General features: G+C 31.5%; 1 protein-coding gene across 4 annotated transcripts in view; it reads right to left on the bottom strand.

Annotated features, from left to right (window-relative positions):
* Positions 1-19,800, bottom strand: part of LOC134252415 (short transient receptor potential channel 7-like) — a 62,210-nt gene that overhangs the window by 41,751 nt on the left and 659 nt on the right. The window contains exon 1 of one of the 4 annotated variants that reach the window (XM_062734889.1): positions 9,057-9,272. The exons of 1 other annotated variant lie outside the window; for it this stretch is intronic. Coding sequence is in view for 1 of the 3 variants with exons in the window: in XM_062734888.1 (XP_062590872.1) it covers positions 7,442-7,488 (47 nt within the window). In the remaining 2 variants the exon portion in view is untranslated. 2 more of the 4 variants (XM_062734890.1, XM_062734888.1) reach the window with 2 other exon arrangements.

Below are 19,800 nucleotides of genomic sequence, written 5' to 3'. Positions count from 1 at the left end.
ACCAAAATGATGGCTTTAAACGAGACTGCTGATATTCTTGTTTCATCAACTTGTGTATCAATAATTTACCTCGTTTTAAAAATTGTTTATACGTAGGGCATGCTCTTGCGCATCGAATCAAATGAGAAATATTACCCCCTTATGCAGGTTAATGAGGCATATTGTTGAAAAAGTAAAGGAAGTTTATAATTGAAAAGTTAAATTCATCTCGTTTGTTATAAAACTTGGTTGCTGGATTACCATTTATAGTCTTTTCAAGCAAAATATCTAAATATGAAACAGATAGTCAGGCTCTGTGGTATCTTTTATCTCAAGCTCATCGGGATATATCGCATCGACATATAAGAGCGGAAATAACCCATTTAAATGTCAAGTTGGAGGCCACAGCAAGTGTTTCCTTTTTTCACATATAAGATTTTGGACAAATTCTGCATCATATGAATACAAAATTAGATCTGATTATGACGGGGTGCAGTTGGTACCTATGCGGTGTCATCATTTGTCTCATGTTTTTTAAATGAAATATGAAGATTCCTGACAATAATCATGCCGAAAGGTTCATTGAAGTAATACAAATCAGGAGCTCTAAAACATCAGATTTGGGGTTATATGGAATGGAGGGGTAAGCATCCCCTATCGACCAATCACACCCGCCGTGTGCTTCTTGTCTTGATCGGGTAAAAGAAATCCGTATACAGCTTGTGAAAATGGTCTTACAATGAGTAAATTTAAAAAAATCAACGTTTATTGAAATATTTCACTTGCTCTTCCAATTGTGAAAATTTAAATTAAAATATCTCTGAAACACATACATCTTTAGATTAAAACAAGATATTTCTTTAGTACCTTTATATCATTTTTATAGGATAGCTGTTGTAGAAATTCCCAGTTTTATACTAAGATATGTTCTTCTTAAAAGCAAATACATTCAATGTACTCAGCATAAAAATAGTATTGCACCTTATGACTTGCTGATACATCTTCATGAATAGAAACCTAAATATATTCCTTGACAAAAGATACGTATGACAACTCTTTGGTGAATTAAATTCAACTATTATGTACATTCAAAAATATTCTGAACATGCAGATGTGGCCCATTGTTTGAATTCACGAGCCTTTAGAAATCCAACACGTTTCCACCATCAAAGAAAAAGGAGTTACCTTCGTAACAAAGGATATTAATTAATAAAGTTCTTAAATTTATTTTGAATCAGTCACGTTGTGCAGACACGTCTAGCAACTATTTTGGAATCAAACTTGAAAAATAAAAAAAAATCTAGTTAAAAATATTCGGATGTTAGATAGTAGAAAACATTAGAATATAAGGATTCCATTGCTAAATAAAAGCAGTTTTTTAAAAAATGTTTTGGATTCGTGTTGAAATCTTTTTGACTTTGGGTTTCTTCACGTCGTTCAAACAATCTATTTCTTTATTTTTTAAGTAAATTATACAAAAAAAAACAATTTCTTCAATCTGAATACCTTATTTTAAGCACGTGTAATCAAGAACTTCTCTGATCTCTGTGAATCCAGGGTCCATTTTAATTGTAAAGTGGGGTCAAAGTTTTAAATAAGAACCCCTAATTAAGAAATCTATATCAGAATCTTCTCAAAAACAAGTCCGCAATTAATCAAACTGCGCATTGATATGCAATGAAAGGTGAAGGCAACGAACAGAGAACGATCTCATAAAAACTACAAACAATACAATTCCTGGCATAAACACAGCCCCTTGGAAATTCCAGAATTTGGATTGGATGCCTAGAAAGAACATACCGTAGTCAACAATCAGTATAAAAAACAAAGGCATACCAATTAGCATTAATTCGAAACAAGTCAGCCAAAATACGTTTTATTTGCTAAAAAGGTCATTATAAAAGACTTTGGAATATACGTAATGCCACTTGAAACGAGGTTGTTAAATTCCATGTAACATCAACTTATGTCTGAGTAGCCTGTCTCAGTTTAAAAATTGATTGTACTCAGAAAATGTACTTGAGTAGCGATTAACTTGGGAGACGATAAAACCATATGCAGGTGATAGTGGAATGTATCTAAATAGATAAGGAAATTTCACGGTGGAAAAGTGAAGTAATCTTTTTTTTCAATTAAATTGTTATTTGGCCAATGTAGTCTTAAGTAAAGTAAGATACCGAAATATGAAGCTGATGTGGAAAACTATATGGTGTCTTTTAATTTGTTACAAGATCACTTGGAAGTACAAAATCGAAATATGAATGGATATACTACTGAAATTGATAAAACATCATCGATATACTAGTATACTAGTATCTGAATTTCGAGTTGAAGGCCAGTGCAAGTTTTTTTTTATCTTCTTAAAGTTTTTGAATAAATTCTGCTTCATAGGAAATATAAAAACAGGTGTTTGTTATTTCCTTTTATATCAATTTCAGAATACTTATGCGTAGAATAAGAATGATGTTTAATGAAGTTGATGACCAATCACAAGTTGTCATAATTTCCGAGATCTATGTTAATTCAAATGTTTTGTTGTTTTTTTAAATAATTTTATGTTCAAATTATAATGACTCTCAAAGCAAAGGGATACAATTTCGAGTCTTTTTTGCAATGTATAGCTAGGATTTTGTAAACTTCCCTGGAACAGCAAGGTCTTTTTGCTCATATCAACTTTTTACCATGTAGTGACTCAGGTGAGTCTTCCGACCCAGGGGTCTCTTGTTTATTTCTTTCATACAAAAAATGTATTTCATAGATTGCTTGGTTTAAAGCCTACATTTCCTAATGTGACCAAGTTTAGATATTCTCAAAACCCCGACCAATAACGATATAGCACAATTCATATTTATATATATTTATCCTACCAAAAATAATATAATGTTTAGAACTCTTGTAATTGCTTCAAGGACCATGAAAATAGTTAATAAGCTGTACGTGCGAATTTCCTCTATTCGACCATGACAAGAACAACAGAAATGCGTCGAATGTCTTTTTTTATTGATCATCTACTATAATTTGATAATATTACATAAGGATATGAGCGATTAATTGATAAAACGATAGAAAATTCTAGTTCGTGGGCATTCTTTAGATAAGAATCTTGATTTCCTCTTCCTTGGTTTTGTAATTTTGAGATACTACTCTTTCCTGTGTAACTGAGATAAATATCATCGTGATATGGATAATGCAGAGACGCAACATCACAGAGGAAGAATATATTTTGAACACAATTCATCTTTTTACATTTAACATTAATCATCTTACAGAATGGTTTTTACCAATAAAATATAACTACGATTCTAGTATGTATGTTTATGGTTGATTTGTCTACCATAATACCTTCATGAATTGACTGTTTGATCGATTAGATCGATTAGTACAAAATGGAAATTACTTTTCAATTTTTAACTTAAAATGTCTATTGTCCAAGGAGTAAGTTTTTTCCGTAAAAAATAAACTTTAGCAACTGAACACTAGAAACTATAACTTTCTATAACAGATCTTGAATTTTAAATCCCATTCTGAAACAGTGTAGATACTAAAATCTTAATTCGATTTTATTGGCTCCACCATACAACGTTCCTAAATTTTGAACATTTTATAAGCAAATATTTTGTTTTCATCCTGATAAAAATTAGGCTATTCAAATTAAAAACCTTCGAATAAAAACCAAATATCTCTCTACGGAGTGTACGAGGGTCGTTCAATAAATAATGCAACATGTCATCTAAAAGTAAGAAAAGTACGTAATACATATTCTTAATAGTTTCAATCCCTAAAGGCATTCCCTGTTACCAGTTACATGTGTCTTAAGTCTTTGAATCCATGAACAGAAATCCTCAGCATACTTATCTTTAGGGATACCCCAAAGACACTGAGAAATATCATTTCCCATGGCATATCTGACATTGTAAAATTTTCCTTTTATTGTTTTCATGTATTTTGGGGACGAAAAGATCTCACAGTGGCTGCGATTAAACTAATATGGGTCACTGAAATGTCCTGTATACTTTCTTTTTTTCAAAATTTTATATTTTCTCTAAGAGTATATCCAGCTGCGTTGCTAAGCACAGGAAAAATACCATGGTCACCGAATTTTGGACTTCATATGCAAAAAATCTGTTCAACTTTCCTTTATGCGATTTGAAAATAAAACTTACTATTGCTAGTCCTTCATTTGGTTGCATGTTCATGTTTTAATGGACCTCTTTAAATACATGAAAGCTAATAAAACATGTTTGCAGCCATTACTTCTCTTTATCCTAATTAAATGAACCATTTTCTTTGATTCCTCATTTTTTATCATTAATCATATTTACGACTATGATAAGAGCACAAATGTTTCGTCATACATTAAGCAAGTTAATTAATTCTTCAATTTTGTTTAAATATGTGTTTTTAAGTAAACCGTATGCACATTTAACGAATGTTCTCTCTTGGACATTTGTGAGAAAATAGGGCACCTATCTAATTGAAATATTGTTATTTGTTGTTCCTTTGTCCGAATTCTACAAAATGCTGTGACGATTTAATGTTAAGTATTTTAACAAAGTCTTTCCATGTTAATATAGCATTTTCAAATTACATGTGGCACATAAAGTCAATATTTTGTGATGTCCCCACAAATTTCAATTGACCATATTGACTGTTATATTTGAACCCTTGTTTTTTTCTTCTGAATTATTGAATCCATTTGAAAAGTATACAGCCTTAAAGATTATTTCTTTTCCACTTATAAAAATTTTATCTTAAATATGAGTTTTGCGGCAATTTATGTAAGAATCGCAGTTTTCAAATACGCACTTATTTTCATCTACTTGGTGGAGATCATTTATAAACAGTTTTCAGCTCAGTGTAGTGACCATGCTTACTTTAAAAATGAATTTCTTTGCGAAGACACTATGAAAATTCGTCGGGTTTTCTGTGTTTCGTAGATCTTAAATAGAACTTTTCAAATATGAAAAAATAAAATCAAATGCCTCAACATTTATTATGATATACTGAGTATTGCATTACTTATTGAACGACCCTCGTATTATACACAAATCAGGAACAAGCTACCGAATTCCGAACTGTGTATCATTGATTCTATAAATGCGATTTATCCTTTTTACGACGTTTGTGCACTGTTGTTTTGTCTTAATACTAAGAGTAATATAAATGTGCACAGAAGCCTAATTTCCTGCAGAAAAACTTCGATTGCAAATAACGCTGTCTTTCTTATAGTAACTCCTATCATCGAACGACATGAAAATCCCCTGTCGCGGTTGAAGATGGAGCTTAGATCATCGTTGTCAAATCAGGGAATGAATCGGAACGAAAGCATTGCCGATTACTTTTTATGTGGATTCAAGGCTTGGGCTTAGGGTGGTGGTAAGAAATGGAATCAAGGTTAGATGCCTCATTCATAGTCAAATGTTACTTTTTATAGCTTTACTATTCAATTGTGAATACTTTTTAAGTAAAGGAATAAAAGTTACCATAATGATATAAAACATTAAGATAACATACAATATTTAAGCTCAAAAGTTCATTCAAACAATACAAATCATGACCAGGACCGAGCAAACACAGACCTCTCAGACATCAGAGGTGGTATCAGGTGCCATGGAGGAATGAGCATCGCCAGCCGATCGGTCATAATAGCCGTGTGCTCCTTGTCATGATCGAGAAAAAAATTCGTCGACAATTCAGTATGTAGATAATGGCCTAACAATTGGTATGAAGAACATTTGACTTGATGATAGATTGTAATTGCAGACAATTTTATTGTATCGACCATAGAACTTGCGAAATCATGGCTTTAAACGAGACTTGCTAGTCTTGTTTCATCAACTTCTTTGTCAATATCTTAACCTGGTTTAGAAATTGTTTGTATGTAGAGCATGCTCTTGCCTATCGAATTATCTGAGAGATATAAACCCAGTATACAAGTGATGAGAGCATGTTGCTACATACGTAAAAGGAGGTAATGATGAAAAAGTCATCCTGTTTACTATGATAACGCTTCGTTTTCAGGTTACTACAAAAACGTATCATTTATCTTTTTATATTACAAAAATTAAACAAGTGTCTCAGACTATGTGGTATCTTTTATTTCAATTAAGCTCGTATCGAAATATGAATTAAGTTTAATTTTGTTAAAAACACTACGTCGTCGATTTATCTACCTGTCGAGGTGAAAAATAAAATGTATCTAGAATTTGATCCTCTCAATTTCTAATCATGACAATATACAAGTACTATTTAAACGTTCGACATTTATTTACCAAATGGAATCCGACAACCATTTAAAAAGTGTTTGTTTGGTTCTATGTATACCGACAACAACTAAAATATAATTAAGGAAAATGTGGACCTGAAAAACCTTTTTTATTGAAATGCCATGGTCCTAAAAAGAAGTCAGTTTGTCAGCTTTATGGACCTAGTATATGTTCAATGGACCATGGTAAATTTTACAATGTATTACTATATTCGAAAAATATCTTTGTCAAGTGTTTTCTAAAGGACCTGCTTTCTTTGAGATACAAAGATCGTTTAGAGTACCACAAAAAGTACACCCAAAGACTGGTAGATGTAAATTGTAGAGAGGTTGACAGAAAAAAGAAATTAATCAGCACAAAAAGATTAGCAAAGTCGAATAAAATGATTTGACAAACAAAATATATCGCCTATTTGGCGCCTGATACATGTTGCTGTTGCGAGGATCAATCTCATTGTACCATTTAAATAAGAAGCTTTTAAATCAGTCAGACTTGTGTGATGTAAATGCGTGTAAGATTAGACTTATGCATTATACAAATTGATACAGATACAAAATACCCATCACTGTTTGACACCTTAAGGGAAATATAAGGCTCTTTGTGTAGTATTTTAAGCCAACTCACAAACTTCTCTTACATAAGTCATCTAAGTCCTTTAACTTTTTTTTTACGTACCCATTCCCATGGTTAAAGATAACTGAAATAAAAACTGGGTAGAACAAAACAAAGTTTTTAAAATTTCAATGTTTGAAGAGAATAAATTAATGCGACCTATCTGCCTCATAGGCAACAGATACTGGATATTATAGTTCATTTGAAGACGATTTTTATCGTAACCATTTTTTGCAAATAAAAAGAATAGCCCGGGTTTTAGTTGTTAGATATAAAGAGCCGTATCTTTGTGCCAATTAATGGAACAGTTTAGAATGATCCATCCTTCAGAATGAAACTACCGTAAACGCTTCTGTATTTTTAAAATTCTATAACTTAAAGAAAGCATTCCAGAACAAAATTAACCTTCTATATGGATATTGTAATTTTAATCTTGACTTCCTTTTTTTAAAACATTGAAAATTTTCAAACCTGGAATTTTTTCATTATAAGTGATCTCTTACAAATAAAAAAAGACAGGAATATTTAAAGTTTTATACATATTAAGTGTCTCAAGAATGAAAAAGATAGTCATCAGATTTTACCTTTCTATGAATTCTTCGGCCCATAGATCTGTGTCCCTCCCTGCCATGGTGCATGGTAAAACTTAAGTTTGCTTGTACGACCCTCTTTTAAAGGAATGCGAATAAATCTCTTTTTCTGTGTTGTAATTACAACTTTCATATTCGATTAGGCACAATGTGCAACGGAAACAAAATTCTTTCCAAGAATTGGAATTTTATTTCCGATTTATAATTAGAAGCGACAATTTGTTAACAGAATCTATTTACATCATTATCGAAAGAGTTATGAAAAAGAAAGTTATGGCTCTTTTTTGTGGTCATTATATTTGCAGATGATATATTTTATTGCTTTTAATTAATTTTCCCCCATTTTTTTTTCTTGCCAAAATGTAAGTTATTCTGTAGCAATTCGACCCTTCCTATTTTTCACTTAATCAATTACTTGCTAGGAGTTATCTTTCGTGCAAAAAGGTAGCAACTTGGAAAAATATTCAGGATATAAGGTAAGGAAGTATGAAATTGGCTTACATTGAATACATTTTATTTTATTCTTATTTTTATCTAAATTTCACTTCAAAGTAAAATTTCTTCACGCACATTTTTGTTTCATGCAGAAAGATGGTTCGCCACATATTTCAAAGAAAAACATGCTTTTTCTCGAAGAAGTCGGTGCTAGTTATCTTTCATTTATGGTCCATAAAATAGTAAATTAATGTACCACGTGATGTCTGTATTAAAAATTAAAAGAGGATTATGACGTGTTTTATCAATTCAGAAGAATTACATTGATCTACAAGATTTTTTGTATAAAGAAGAAATTGTCCAAATTTATTTGATGTAAATTAAACCAACTTCTATAATACCCTCAAGATTTTCTTCAGAAAAATATTTTTGTTTCCATTTACACAAATTTATCTTGCAATAAGCGGAATATCTATGATCTTTTCATTGTAAATACATGTATATACTTCCTTAATTCACTCTTTGTACTTTTAATTTCAAGGCCAAGGAGTATTATCTATTACAGACCTAGGATGGTCCATTGACGAAAAGTGCAAATGTGCTTTAAGATTACAGAATTTATCATGCATATTAGAAAGTACAAATGAACTTTTCATAAAAATGTTATTAATTCTTTCCTTCTATTCAATCAAAGTATTAGAAAATTGTTATTCTACAATATAATTAAGAGATAGAAATGAAAAAAAAAATTAAATCATTAAATCATTTGCAATTTATATTTCATTGCAAGTAGCAAAAAGACGGTTGCACAAATGTAAACATTCTTTAGATGAAAGCAAAATGATCTTCAAAGGGCAAAATACCACAAGAAATATTTTATGTAATTGAACTTAGAGTATAATCCTCATGTTGGTTTTATACATTTTATACTTTCACTTCATGCATCAATATACTATTTTCAGACAATAGATACGATACAGGAATATCGAATACCTATCAATGGCATTTCTAGCTATTTTCTTTAGAATACTCACCACCTTTCTTAGAATGTTATAATCCTCAAACATGTTTCACAATGAAAATAAATAATTACAGTAACACTTAAACATAATTATTAATATTCCCAACTTATCATTGCATCCAATTCAATTCTATGCAACACAAATAAGCATACTTCTAAGTCCATGTGTTTTTATTCCATGCAGCTTTCATGGTCGTGAACAATGAGTTGCATCAAAGCTTAAGACGCATGGTGATTTGTCGCTCTGATGTTCAATTAGCCCTGAAACCAGCATTGGCCAGGAAGCAGAGAATCAAAGGTTAACATTCGTCAAAGTATGAAGAAGAGAATTTGATGATATAATAGATATAAGGCACCAAGTCAGCGACCACGTTCCACGAACGACAAAGATGGGGTTTTTTCTCTCTTATTTCGGAGTTATGTAACGAGAGCTTAAAATACGGGCCTTTTATATTAGATTGACATTTTCTAAGATATCTCTTATAGGTTTGAATATGATTATTTGAAAAATACACATCAATAGTAACCGTGGTGGTAAATTTACAAGACAATTTTTTTTTCTTTCAGGCAATTCTGATGCTATTAACGATAATGTTTTTTTCTGAAAAAACCTAGTTTTATTAACTTCTCTTACATTTTTGTAGTAGTCATAACACTTTTTGGTATACGACTGGTTGTGCCCTGAAGATGTGTAATACGGTGTTAGAGTTTTGGTTTTTCACTGTTGGGAAAACTGGGGTCAAAAATATTTTTTAATGCATACTTTTTTAACGAAATCTGTTTTCATGAACTCATCTTATATTTTTTACAGCCCAATTATATTTCGGAAGAAGTGAGCACGCGTTCTTTAGATATTCATTTGGGCCATCTATGGTAGTTTGCATATTATTAAATAACCGTGGCTTCTTTTATTGGTTCCGAAAGATTATGGTGAGTACATTTAAAGGCAAACACTTAAGTGCAAATATGATAGAACTTTATTATCCATTTTTTCAAGGTTGAGCCCTATATCGAAATAAACTTTAAAATATTTTTACTTAATGATGATTTATGACAAGTTTCCCTGAAGTCTTAGTAATGATATTTACTGCGCATAACGATTATGCACTTTATGGAAATTTTCTTTTTTCGTAAGATCTTCAATTGTCGTACGAGAAATGGAATATGATCGTGACTGATTTAATAAGTAACTGAACACTTATTCAAGACTTTATTTTTTCTTTAGAAATTCATTATTTATTTATTTAGTCATATATAAATTCATTAAAATTATATCTTTCATCATTTCTGTTTACTAGTATTAGATTATAACTCGTTATGATATATTTTGTTGCCTAAACAAATAACATGGCTTTGTTTTGTTTTCAAATATTTGCGAAGACTTTAATTTTGCTGAAATGAAACATACGAAAATGATATTTATTTTTTCCTTCTAGATAACGCACCGCATTCAAGATCAAAAGTCCATTACACAATGCAAAATAAGAGCAGAGCAAACACCGACTTCCAAAACATCAGAGGTGGGATCAGATGCCATGAAGGGGTGAGCATCCCCTGCCGACCGAACACACCCGCCGTGTGCTCCTTGTCATTATCGGAAAATAACGGGAAAATACTTTGACAATTCAGTGTGTAAATAATGGACTAACAATTAGTATCAGCATTTGATTCAATGATAAATTGTATCTGCTGACAAGGTCATTGTATCGACCATAGAACTTACGAATTGATGACTTTTAACGAGACTGCTAATATTCTTGTTTCATCAATTTGTTTATCAATAATTTACCTCGTTTTCGAATTGTACATACGTAGAGCATGCTCTTGCGTATCGAATCAATTGAAGAGATATAAACTCCTATGCAGGTGACGAGGGTATATATTGCTGCATAAGAAGGGAAAGTTGACGATTGAAAAATCTTGATGTTCATCATAAAGCTGGGTTGTTACCATTAAGGTCTTTTTCATGTAAAATATTCAAATATGAAACAGATGTGTCAGACTCTATGGTATTTTTTTTTATCTCAAGCTCATCGGGCTATATCGTATCGACATATGAATGGAAATAACAATTGTTAATTGACAATACGTATCAATCTAAATTTCGAGTTGAAGGCCACAGCAAGTGTTTTCTTCCTTTCACGTATATGATTTTTGACAAATTCTGCTTCATATGTGCAAAATACATTATACAAAAAATAGGTGTGCTGAAATTCATATTCAGATCATTTATTTTGACTCAACAAAACATTATTGATAAAATTCTTTTGAATTCGCTTTGGAACATTTCATTTTAATTTCTCTTGTGAATTATTTTGCAACAAATCCAAAATATACCTGCAGCAGTGAAATGAAGATTAACTCACCTTGTCTAGACGACTATTCTATCCCATTTATAGAATAATTTGTCCTTTTCCTGAAAATTCACCGTTGCAGGTATAGTTTTAAAAAAAAACTATTGAGTTTGTATGGGGGGAAAAATTAATGAAATTTGTCCCTCACAGAACTAAAAATTGAACCAAATCAGATTGCTTCTGCAACATACGGTAAAATTTGTCACAGTTTCAAAAATTTTTAGTGACAAAAAAGATCTTAAGGGGACGTAATCAACGCCCACAATGCTTAGCGATTCGCCCACGATTCTTTCTAATTACAAGTTTAAATTTGTGAGTTTGCTTGTAAATATTGTAAATTCAATTACTCTAGATCTTTAAACAACCCCCGTGGGTTGAACCTTGGTTGATTTAGTCAAGGGGACTGGGTCCGTATGAAATATACGAGGAATTAATATGCTGGATAGAAATCTAAAAGACTTAAACAGACTTTTGAGGAGGATTGGTTGATTGATTGTATGTTGTTTTACATGTCAGTCGAGAATTTGTCACTTATATAGAGACCTTCTGAAGAGGAAGTAAAACTAAAAGTGTTTTTAAAAAATCTGTAAATGATATAAGTAGTTGGATGACTTTGTTTCAATGTAATTAGAAATATTTGCATCATTAAATGAATACATGTGTAAACAGGAAATGATGTAGTATTAAATACTGTTAGGATAATGCCATTCATGGTTAGCAATTCTACCCACTAATGATTCAGGATTTTGTCAATTAGAGATAAAATTAAAACATACATGTCATCCATGGATACAAAGTCATCTACCTTTCCTATTTTACATCATTAGAGGATGCTATCATAAGTGGTCAATAAAGAACTTTTCCTCCGTAAGAAGAAGGTTACTTACTTCCCCTGGTAACAGATCCCATCTCTCACCCTTTTAGATGTCCATGCGTTTGCTCTACTCCACATTTGTATTGTTTCGAAGGACTTTTTAGCTTTTAGCTGTTCATTATCTTCAAAAATAAAATTTCATCATGCAGGCAATTTGCATGCTAGATGGTCATGGCTAGAAAAAATGAAGTTATTGCACCATAGGCGTCCTGGGTGACTTGTGTGACTTACACTCATACCGTTCAAGCAAGTAGTATCAAGAGGTTTAGGGAGAACTGGTTCCTGGGCCAAAAACTTAAATGAACCCAGTTTTGGTCTCAAATTGAATTTTCAGCTATATGATAAAGTAAAATTAGAATTAGAAGTGAGCTCTTCTAAGTTTCAATTACCCGGGAATCGAAATGCCACTTTTCCCAAATGTTAACATAGAAATAAATTGAACATAGTTTAGTCAAAATAGTCAAGTCTTTCATATTTGTATACGCCAAATTTCTTCGAAAAGGTTTTTTTTTTTTTACATTTTTGTCTTGTTATTGTGATTTTTTTTAAATTGTCAATTATCCCCAACCCTTAAAAATTGTGCTACGTATCTGTAGTTATTTTTGTTACACTTTTTGTTAGATAGTCTTACATCAAAACCTACATATAGTATATGATTTCTACACAAAATGCCTTAAAAGCATGGACTACAATACCAAATATTAAATGTCAGCAAAATAGCGACTTCATAGCTGGACACTGTAAGAACTCATCTATGGAGGTCGTATAATGTTTTCGAATCCCCTCTCTCCTCATTTTAGCCATGCGTAGTATCTTCATACAGCAACATTGTACAGTAATATCTTTATCAGTGAAAGTAAAATATGTTTAATATCCTGTGTAACAATTATACACTGTCAAGAAGTAAGCAGATAAGATTCTGCATGACACTGCACGAGATAACTCCACATCGCTGCACCCTCAGCCCATTACATAAGATAAAGACTCGATAACATAGCTCTGTGTTCAATTAGCAATAAGACAGATCGAATCTCTTTTGTGTTTTGTGGATCAGATATTTATCAACCATGCAATTTCTAGTAAAATTCCTGGTGTACAAAGAGCCTTTGTCTTGGAAAAGTGAATTTCAAGTTTTTTGGACTCTACATTAGTTTTATCACCAAAACACGCGTCATGCTGAAAAATACATTACTGTTTCCAAATGATTACACTTTTAATAAGATATTATGCTTCTTAAACATATAAACTTAATTTTTTACATTCATATTTTTATGCATTTGAAATGCATATTTGTTTGAAGTAACCCAAACTCTGAGGATATATAGATATTAGATAACTTAGAGTTCCTGTATTTCAACTCATCAAACAAGTTCATCAAACAAGAAATCGATGTTTGATGAACATTTTAATTTTATTTTATGGTTTATTATGGTTTATTGTTTGTATTTAATTAATTGTAATTTGTTTGCTCAAAAATGAATGTGAGAGTATCTTTCTCGAGATATTTAGATATATGGACGACAGATTGTCAGTTTACAATGGTTATTTCCATTTTTATGTCGATACAATATATCCTGGTGAGCTTGAGATAAAAAAAAACTCCACAGAGTCAAACACATTTGTTTCATATTTGGATATTTACTTGAATACTTAAGACATTAATGGTAATCTAACAACCAAGCTTTGTGATAAACGTGATGACTTTAACTTTTCTATCGTCAACTTCCATTACTTACGCAGCAATATACCTTCATCACCTGCATACGGAGTATATATATCTAAGTTAGTTCAATATGCAAGAGCATGCTCTACGTATGTACAGTTTCTAAAACGAGGTAAATTATTGACAAACAAGTTGATGAAACAAAAATATCAGCAGTTTCATTTAAAGTCATCATTTCGTAAGTTCTATGGTCAATACAATGATCTTGTCAGCAAATGCAATTTATAATTGAGTCAAATGCTGACTGACGTTTTTCATACTTATTGTTAGTCCACCATTATACACTGAATTTTTGACAACGGATTTTTCCGTTATTCCCGATCATAATAAGGAGAGCACGGCGGGCGTGACCGGTCGGCAAGGGATGCTCACACTTCCTTGGCACCTTATCCCACCTCTGATGTTTTGGAGGTCCGTGTTTGATCTGCTCCTATTTTGTTTTGTTTTATGGACTTTTGATTTTGAATACTGTGCGTTATCTCCATATGTTTCATCGTATGTAATAGGTAAGCAATGTAAGCTTATTATTCAAAGGTATTGTAAATACTGTAAAGCATGTATTAATGTAAATTATTTCAGTGTACAGGATAAGAAGTCGACTTATAAAGTGATATCAAATGTTAAAACATTCGACACACTACATATAAATATGGATTTTCATACATTTTACATTCATGGTTGGGCGTTGACGCTCTGAAGCTGATTGACAATCTCTATGGTATATATCTGCTGAAGCACTAGTGGCGTGTGCTTATTAACAACAGGTTAATTGGTTTGATACGGTTTGTGATCCCTGCCTTGATTTTATCTCTTTTCCATTCATATTTTTGCCCACCCCCAATGTGGTAACAGAGTTCAAAAGTGACTTTCTCTCATCATTTTGTAAACAAATGCGTGGTTGCAAGATAAAAGCTGTATAAAACAGCGAAAATTGTATTCAATGTAACCTCAATGTTAAAATCGGGCAATTATCTTATGAGAGAACAAACTCTGAAACAGATGGTGCTATCAACCTTGAAAAGGAGTTTTCCTGAGAGTGGAATTTTGATTAGCAATGATTTTCTAACAAGTGTATTTCCTATGATTAGAACCGCTTTTAAGAAGGTTTTTATAACGTCTCTATATTAGCTCTGCTACTATCTTATGTCAGCGCTCCTTTACTTTTGATATAGGTATAATTTCTTGGTCACTAATCTAGTTTGTTTATTACATCATAGTAAATGGTCATATATTTATTTTCCTGTAGATATACTCAATTATTAGGTAGATATATACATTTAGATCTTCGTCTCATAAGTTATGCAATCAGTTGCTTTGTCTACGCTGTTAATCATCACAACAATTAATAAAATCAAGATCTGCAGTCTCATCTAATTATTTTAAAAGAGAGAATGGACCCTAATGGGAACCTACTTTAGAACGTATGTTTCCACAGCACTCCAAAAACCAATGTTTTATTTTCCAATTTTAGGGCCATCGCAAAGAAATCACATCGAACACAAGGAACGTAAAATAGATTTTGATCAACCCTCCCAATTAAATACGGATTCTATTCTTGTTCTATTATTCTCATGGAATTAATCCAAGACGAATTTCTAAGCATCAATCACTCCCGAACGGACCATTCCGATCTCAACATCTTATTACAGTGATCAATCAACGACCAGTGCAATCGAGTATATCCCGTATAATCACGATTTCTGGACGTTTACCCAAAAAACATAAATATGACTTGCTATTCGGAGACAAACTGTTACGAACCTATATGAATGTAGACAGTCGTGTTTCTATGAAAATTACTCAAATGTATTCATCTACATACCTTGAAAACCTCTTTTTTATAGTGTTGGTATGTCTGTGTATCCTTCAATGTTAGAGGAAATACCCTCTTAACATTGAAATATACCATTTATATACAGTTTTCTTCGTCTTTAAGCTAATCGTGACGTAATTGCAGGGAAGTTTAAACTAAATTTCCAAAGTATAACGAAGGATATAATGCTGAGCATAACCACCTCATAAAAAAGAATAACAAACCATTAACCTTCGCCTTCACAAGTACCACATGAACATTTTTTTTTCCTGAAAATTGTTATGGGTTGAAAAAATGTGTCATTTTTTGCTCGGAAGTCTAACAACAAAGAACTTTACCCTTGTCTGCTATCGATATTACGTCATCAACTCAGTTTTAATCATAATCAGATGATTAATGTCGGCAAATAATTGGGGGGGGGGGGCTGTTTTATGGTTTATTGAGTTCAATTTTGAAAATTTAACATTTTAAAATTTTTAATATTATTTTTACTTATTGCTTTATTTTGTTTTCGTTTTGCTTTAGTATCTTAACTCAGAATTCCTCTTATACTCAGCTCATTTCCCACTTGAGTAAGTTCGTGAAAATGAGCATATAGAATTTTCTAAGATAATGAGTTTCCAAATCGATTTAGTTGTAGAATACTATTTGATTTGTTTTCTCATATCAACCATATTTATCGAACAGTCAAATAATAACAATTGATGTTCCATTCATATTTCGGCTTGACGCCATTTCCAGAAGAACCTACCCTTACTTTTACGATGTTGACAGTTTAATAAACGTGTCAAAAACGACTTCCAAGTCAATGATATACTTCAGTCCCGGTGCTTTTATTGGCCAAATGTCAACAGTATTGGATATGTACTTATTGCGATTCGCTGCCTAACGATCTGTTCTGATTCTAATGCTAGAATAGGTTCCCTTGAATAAACAGAACCTTTTCTGACCAAAGGATTCTTGTTTTATAATGTAATGTTAATCAAGTAATGGATCTCAAATTATACTTTAATGGTAAGCAATGAAAAAAAGAAAAGGAACATGAACATGAAATGACTTAGAAGCAACATTTTGTGAAGATAAGAAGATTGTACTAGTAAATAAGATAAAACCATTTTATAACTTTTGTAACTCAACTCCTCCTGGTGTCAAGAGCTGTTTCATCAGTAAAGCTTCAGTTTTGGTTTCTTACTTTTCCAGGATTACATGACAATAACAAAATTATAGAAGTAAAAGTACGCAAATCCTTTGCTAGGGAAAAGGGCTTAAAATTCCGATGGGTTTTTGTAAGGCAAAAAGTCAATGTCGAGGGATCAACTACTTAAAGTGCAAAACTTAAAACAGTACAAAAAACACTCTTGAGAAAATGAACAAGTTGCACTTTCTATGTATACTTCACTTGGGTGGTTTCTTTATACATATAGCCGCTATGTACAGATTATACAAAAAAGTCAATTTACATGTTTTATGTATTTTTTTAAAATATTGAATTATTTCGCTTCAAACCTCTATGAATTTTCCCTTAAGTTAATCTATTTTAAGCATTGATACCGTATCGATGTTTAAAGAATGACTACATTTGTAGCGTATTATTAAGTATTAAAACATATTGAAGTTTCTACCGCGAATAAGCCATTTGTTAATACGGAAAGGAAAATGGTAATATCAGTCATTAATACAGCTGTCTTGGAAATTGAAATGATTAATTATTTCTTCAGAATTAAGAGTGTTTTACACGGTTCGTTTTTGTCTTTATGGACATGATAATGGCCTACGTAATCCAGAAGCTAGAAAGAGCTCAAGAAAAGTAACATCGAGCCAGAGATTTGGGAGTGAACGATAAGGTCATCTGATACACACGTGTACCTAATTACCTTGACGTTTACTTTATAATAAAATAAACAACCAAAATGGAATTCTATTAAAAAAATAGAATTCCATGGCAACATTACACCACACTGTTACATAAGTAAAAACTGGTCATGTGCTGATGAATAGATATGAACAGTATTTCAAATGCCCAGCTTTTAAAAATACTGTTGTTCATTTCTTAACAGGATCTTACTATTGGTGGTTCATGAGGGTGTGACTATCTAAAGTCTCAGATGTCTTTTTTTTCTTTACAAACTTCAAATACGTCTTTTGTTAACAATAGGATACAGTCAATCTAAATTCATTTCAAGCAAGTTTATGAATGTTTGATAAAACAAAAAAAAGTGAGGAATGTCATCGGACATTTTGAAAGAAATCTTTGAACAATAAGAAATCTCATTCTAATTATTTCAATCCATTGATATTTCTTAATAATTCTCAAACATAAGTAAAGAATTTGTGTATGAGTATTTGGCTTTACAACGCACCATGACCTTTGAATACTCTGTTGGCTTTGCTTTCGTTAACATTTGTTTTCGGATGCATCGTCCAAAGAAGCGAGATTAAAAGGTAAACAGTTTACTTATGCCACTGACCTTTATATCTGATTTTTCGTGTGTTAGACGAAATTAGGTATATAAATCTTTTTAAATAAACAGAAATATACTTAATGTAAAGTAAATGATGTTTTATCTATATTTCATTGATGATTGCGAGGTCATTTTAACTGATGTTGGTTCATTTTGAAGAAAACAAGTTTGATCAGCAGCAGGCGCGTAGTTTAGTTTTATTTGAAGATTCCAAAGTAAAACTATTTCATTTTTCATCCATCAGTATAAGTAAATTATCTATACTAGTACCCTACAACTTTAAAAAAAAAAAATTGTACCTTTTCCAAAGGTAATTACCGCTCTACTTAACATAACCAAGATAGCAAATATAAACTAAAGTTTTTAATTCTAAAATGTGGTTCAACATTGAAATAGAGACAACCATGGACAACAGATACACAAAAACTTTTTTTTCTCCTTAAATCATGAAAAAAAAACTTAATGTATGTTGATTTATTTATTAATAATGCCGAATTAAGTAATAAAGATTAAAAAGACTTATAAGTGGATGGTCAGATATTTATGGACTTATTTGGTTGCAAATGATTCATAATCAAATCTCTTGAGTACTTTTTTTTCAAATGCAGACTTCTAGTAGGATGTTCAAAAAGAAGAGAGAACATCTTACTAGAAAGTCTGCATTAAAAATATTTTAGAGATTTCAACCATCTTTGCAACCAAATAAGTCTATAAATATCTCCCAATGAATGCAGCCAAAATTTTGTTTGTATCATGTGTGTCGAGTCATGTGTTCCATGACTCTTACCTATTGGTCATGGCATTTTCTTCTTGATAAAGATTAGAGGGAAATATTTTGATTCCACATTTAAAAAAAAATCTACACCTGAATTTTAATTTTAAAATAAGAATAAAAATTTTAATTTTCTTTTATTAATTCTTTTACTGTCGGTAGTTTTAGTCTTATATGTTACACAAATTCATGTTTCTTAAAACAGAAAAATAGTGCACTGTACTTTTCTGAAATAACTATTTTATCGGAGAATATTCACCAGCAAACACATGTAACATGTTTTTTCTAATGTAAAGACGAATATGTTTTTTTTATTTTCTTTTATTGGGTAGTTTTATTCAGAGGAAATAAAACCATTTATGTTGACCCCCTCTTTTTTTTCCAAAAAAGTTACACCGGTACCTGGGGCCGATTTGTCGATTTATCGGAACATTTTCTTTTACTCTGTAGAATGACTGATTTGAACATTAACGTCGCTGCACTTTCCGATTGCTGTAAATCTGATAACTCATTCTGCATGGGATTCTTAGCATGTCTCATGATAATCAAATGTAGGAAGAAAATGGCTTAATCAATTTTACACCTCCCCCTCTTTACATAATTAACAAAAAACTGATGTAAATCTGAAAACCAGCTGGAACATTCAATGATTTTTTTTCTTGTAAATGCAGGTTGAAGACTTCGAATTCAACACAAATCAGCTATTGACGTCACATCGGGAAAAAAAATTTCAGAGGAAAAAGTGAATGAAGGACGTGGAATATTGCAAATAATTCATTCATTTAAAAAACCTCAAACGGTGTCAAGGCCTTTTTAATACTTACATGTTTCTTCTATTATTTAAAAGGGGGTTTTATCTTTGAAAATGTTGTTTGCATTCTTAAATGAAGCTAATTATT

The sequence above is a fragment of the Saccostrea cucullata genome, unplaced genomic scaffold, assembly GCF_032062105.1.
Source record: "Saccostrea cucullata isolate Sc308-1 unplaced genomic scaffold, CSIRO_AGI_Scuc_v1 ctg45, whole genome shotgun sequence".
Classification (NCBI taxonomy): Eukaryota; Metazoa; Mollusca; class Bivalvia; order Ostreida; family Ostreidae; genus Saccostrea; species Saccostrea cuccullata.
Note: the sequence above shows the minus strand (reverse complement) of the source record. Positions and strands in the feature narration are given on the sequence as shown.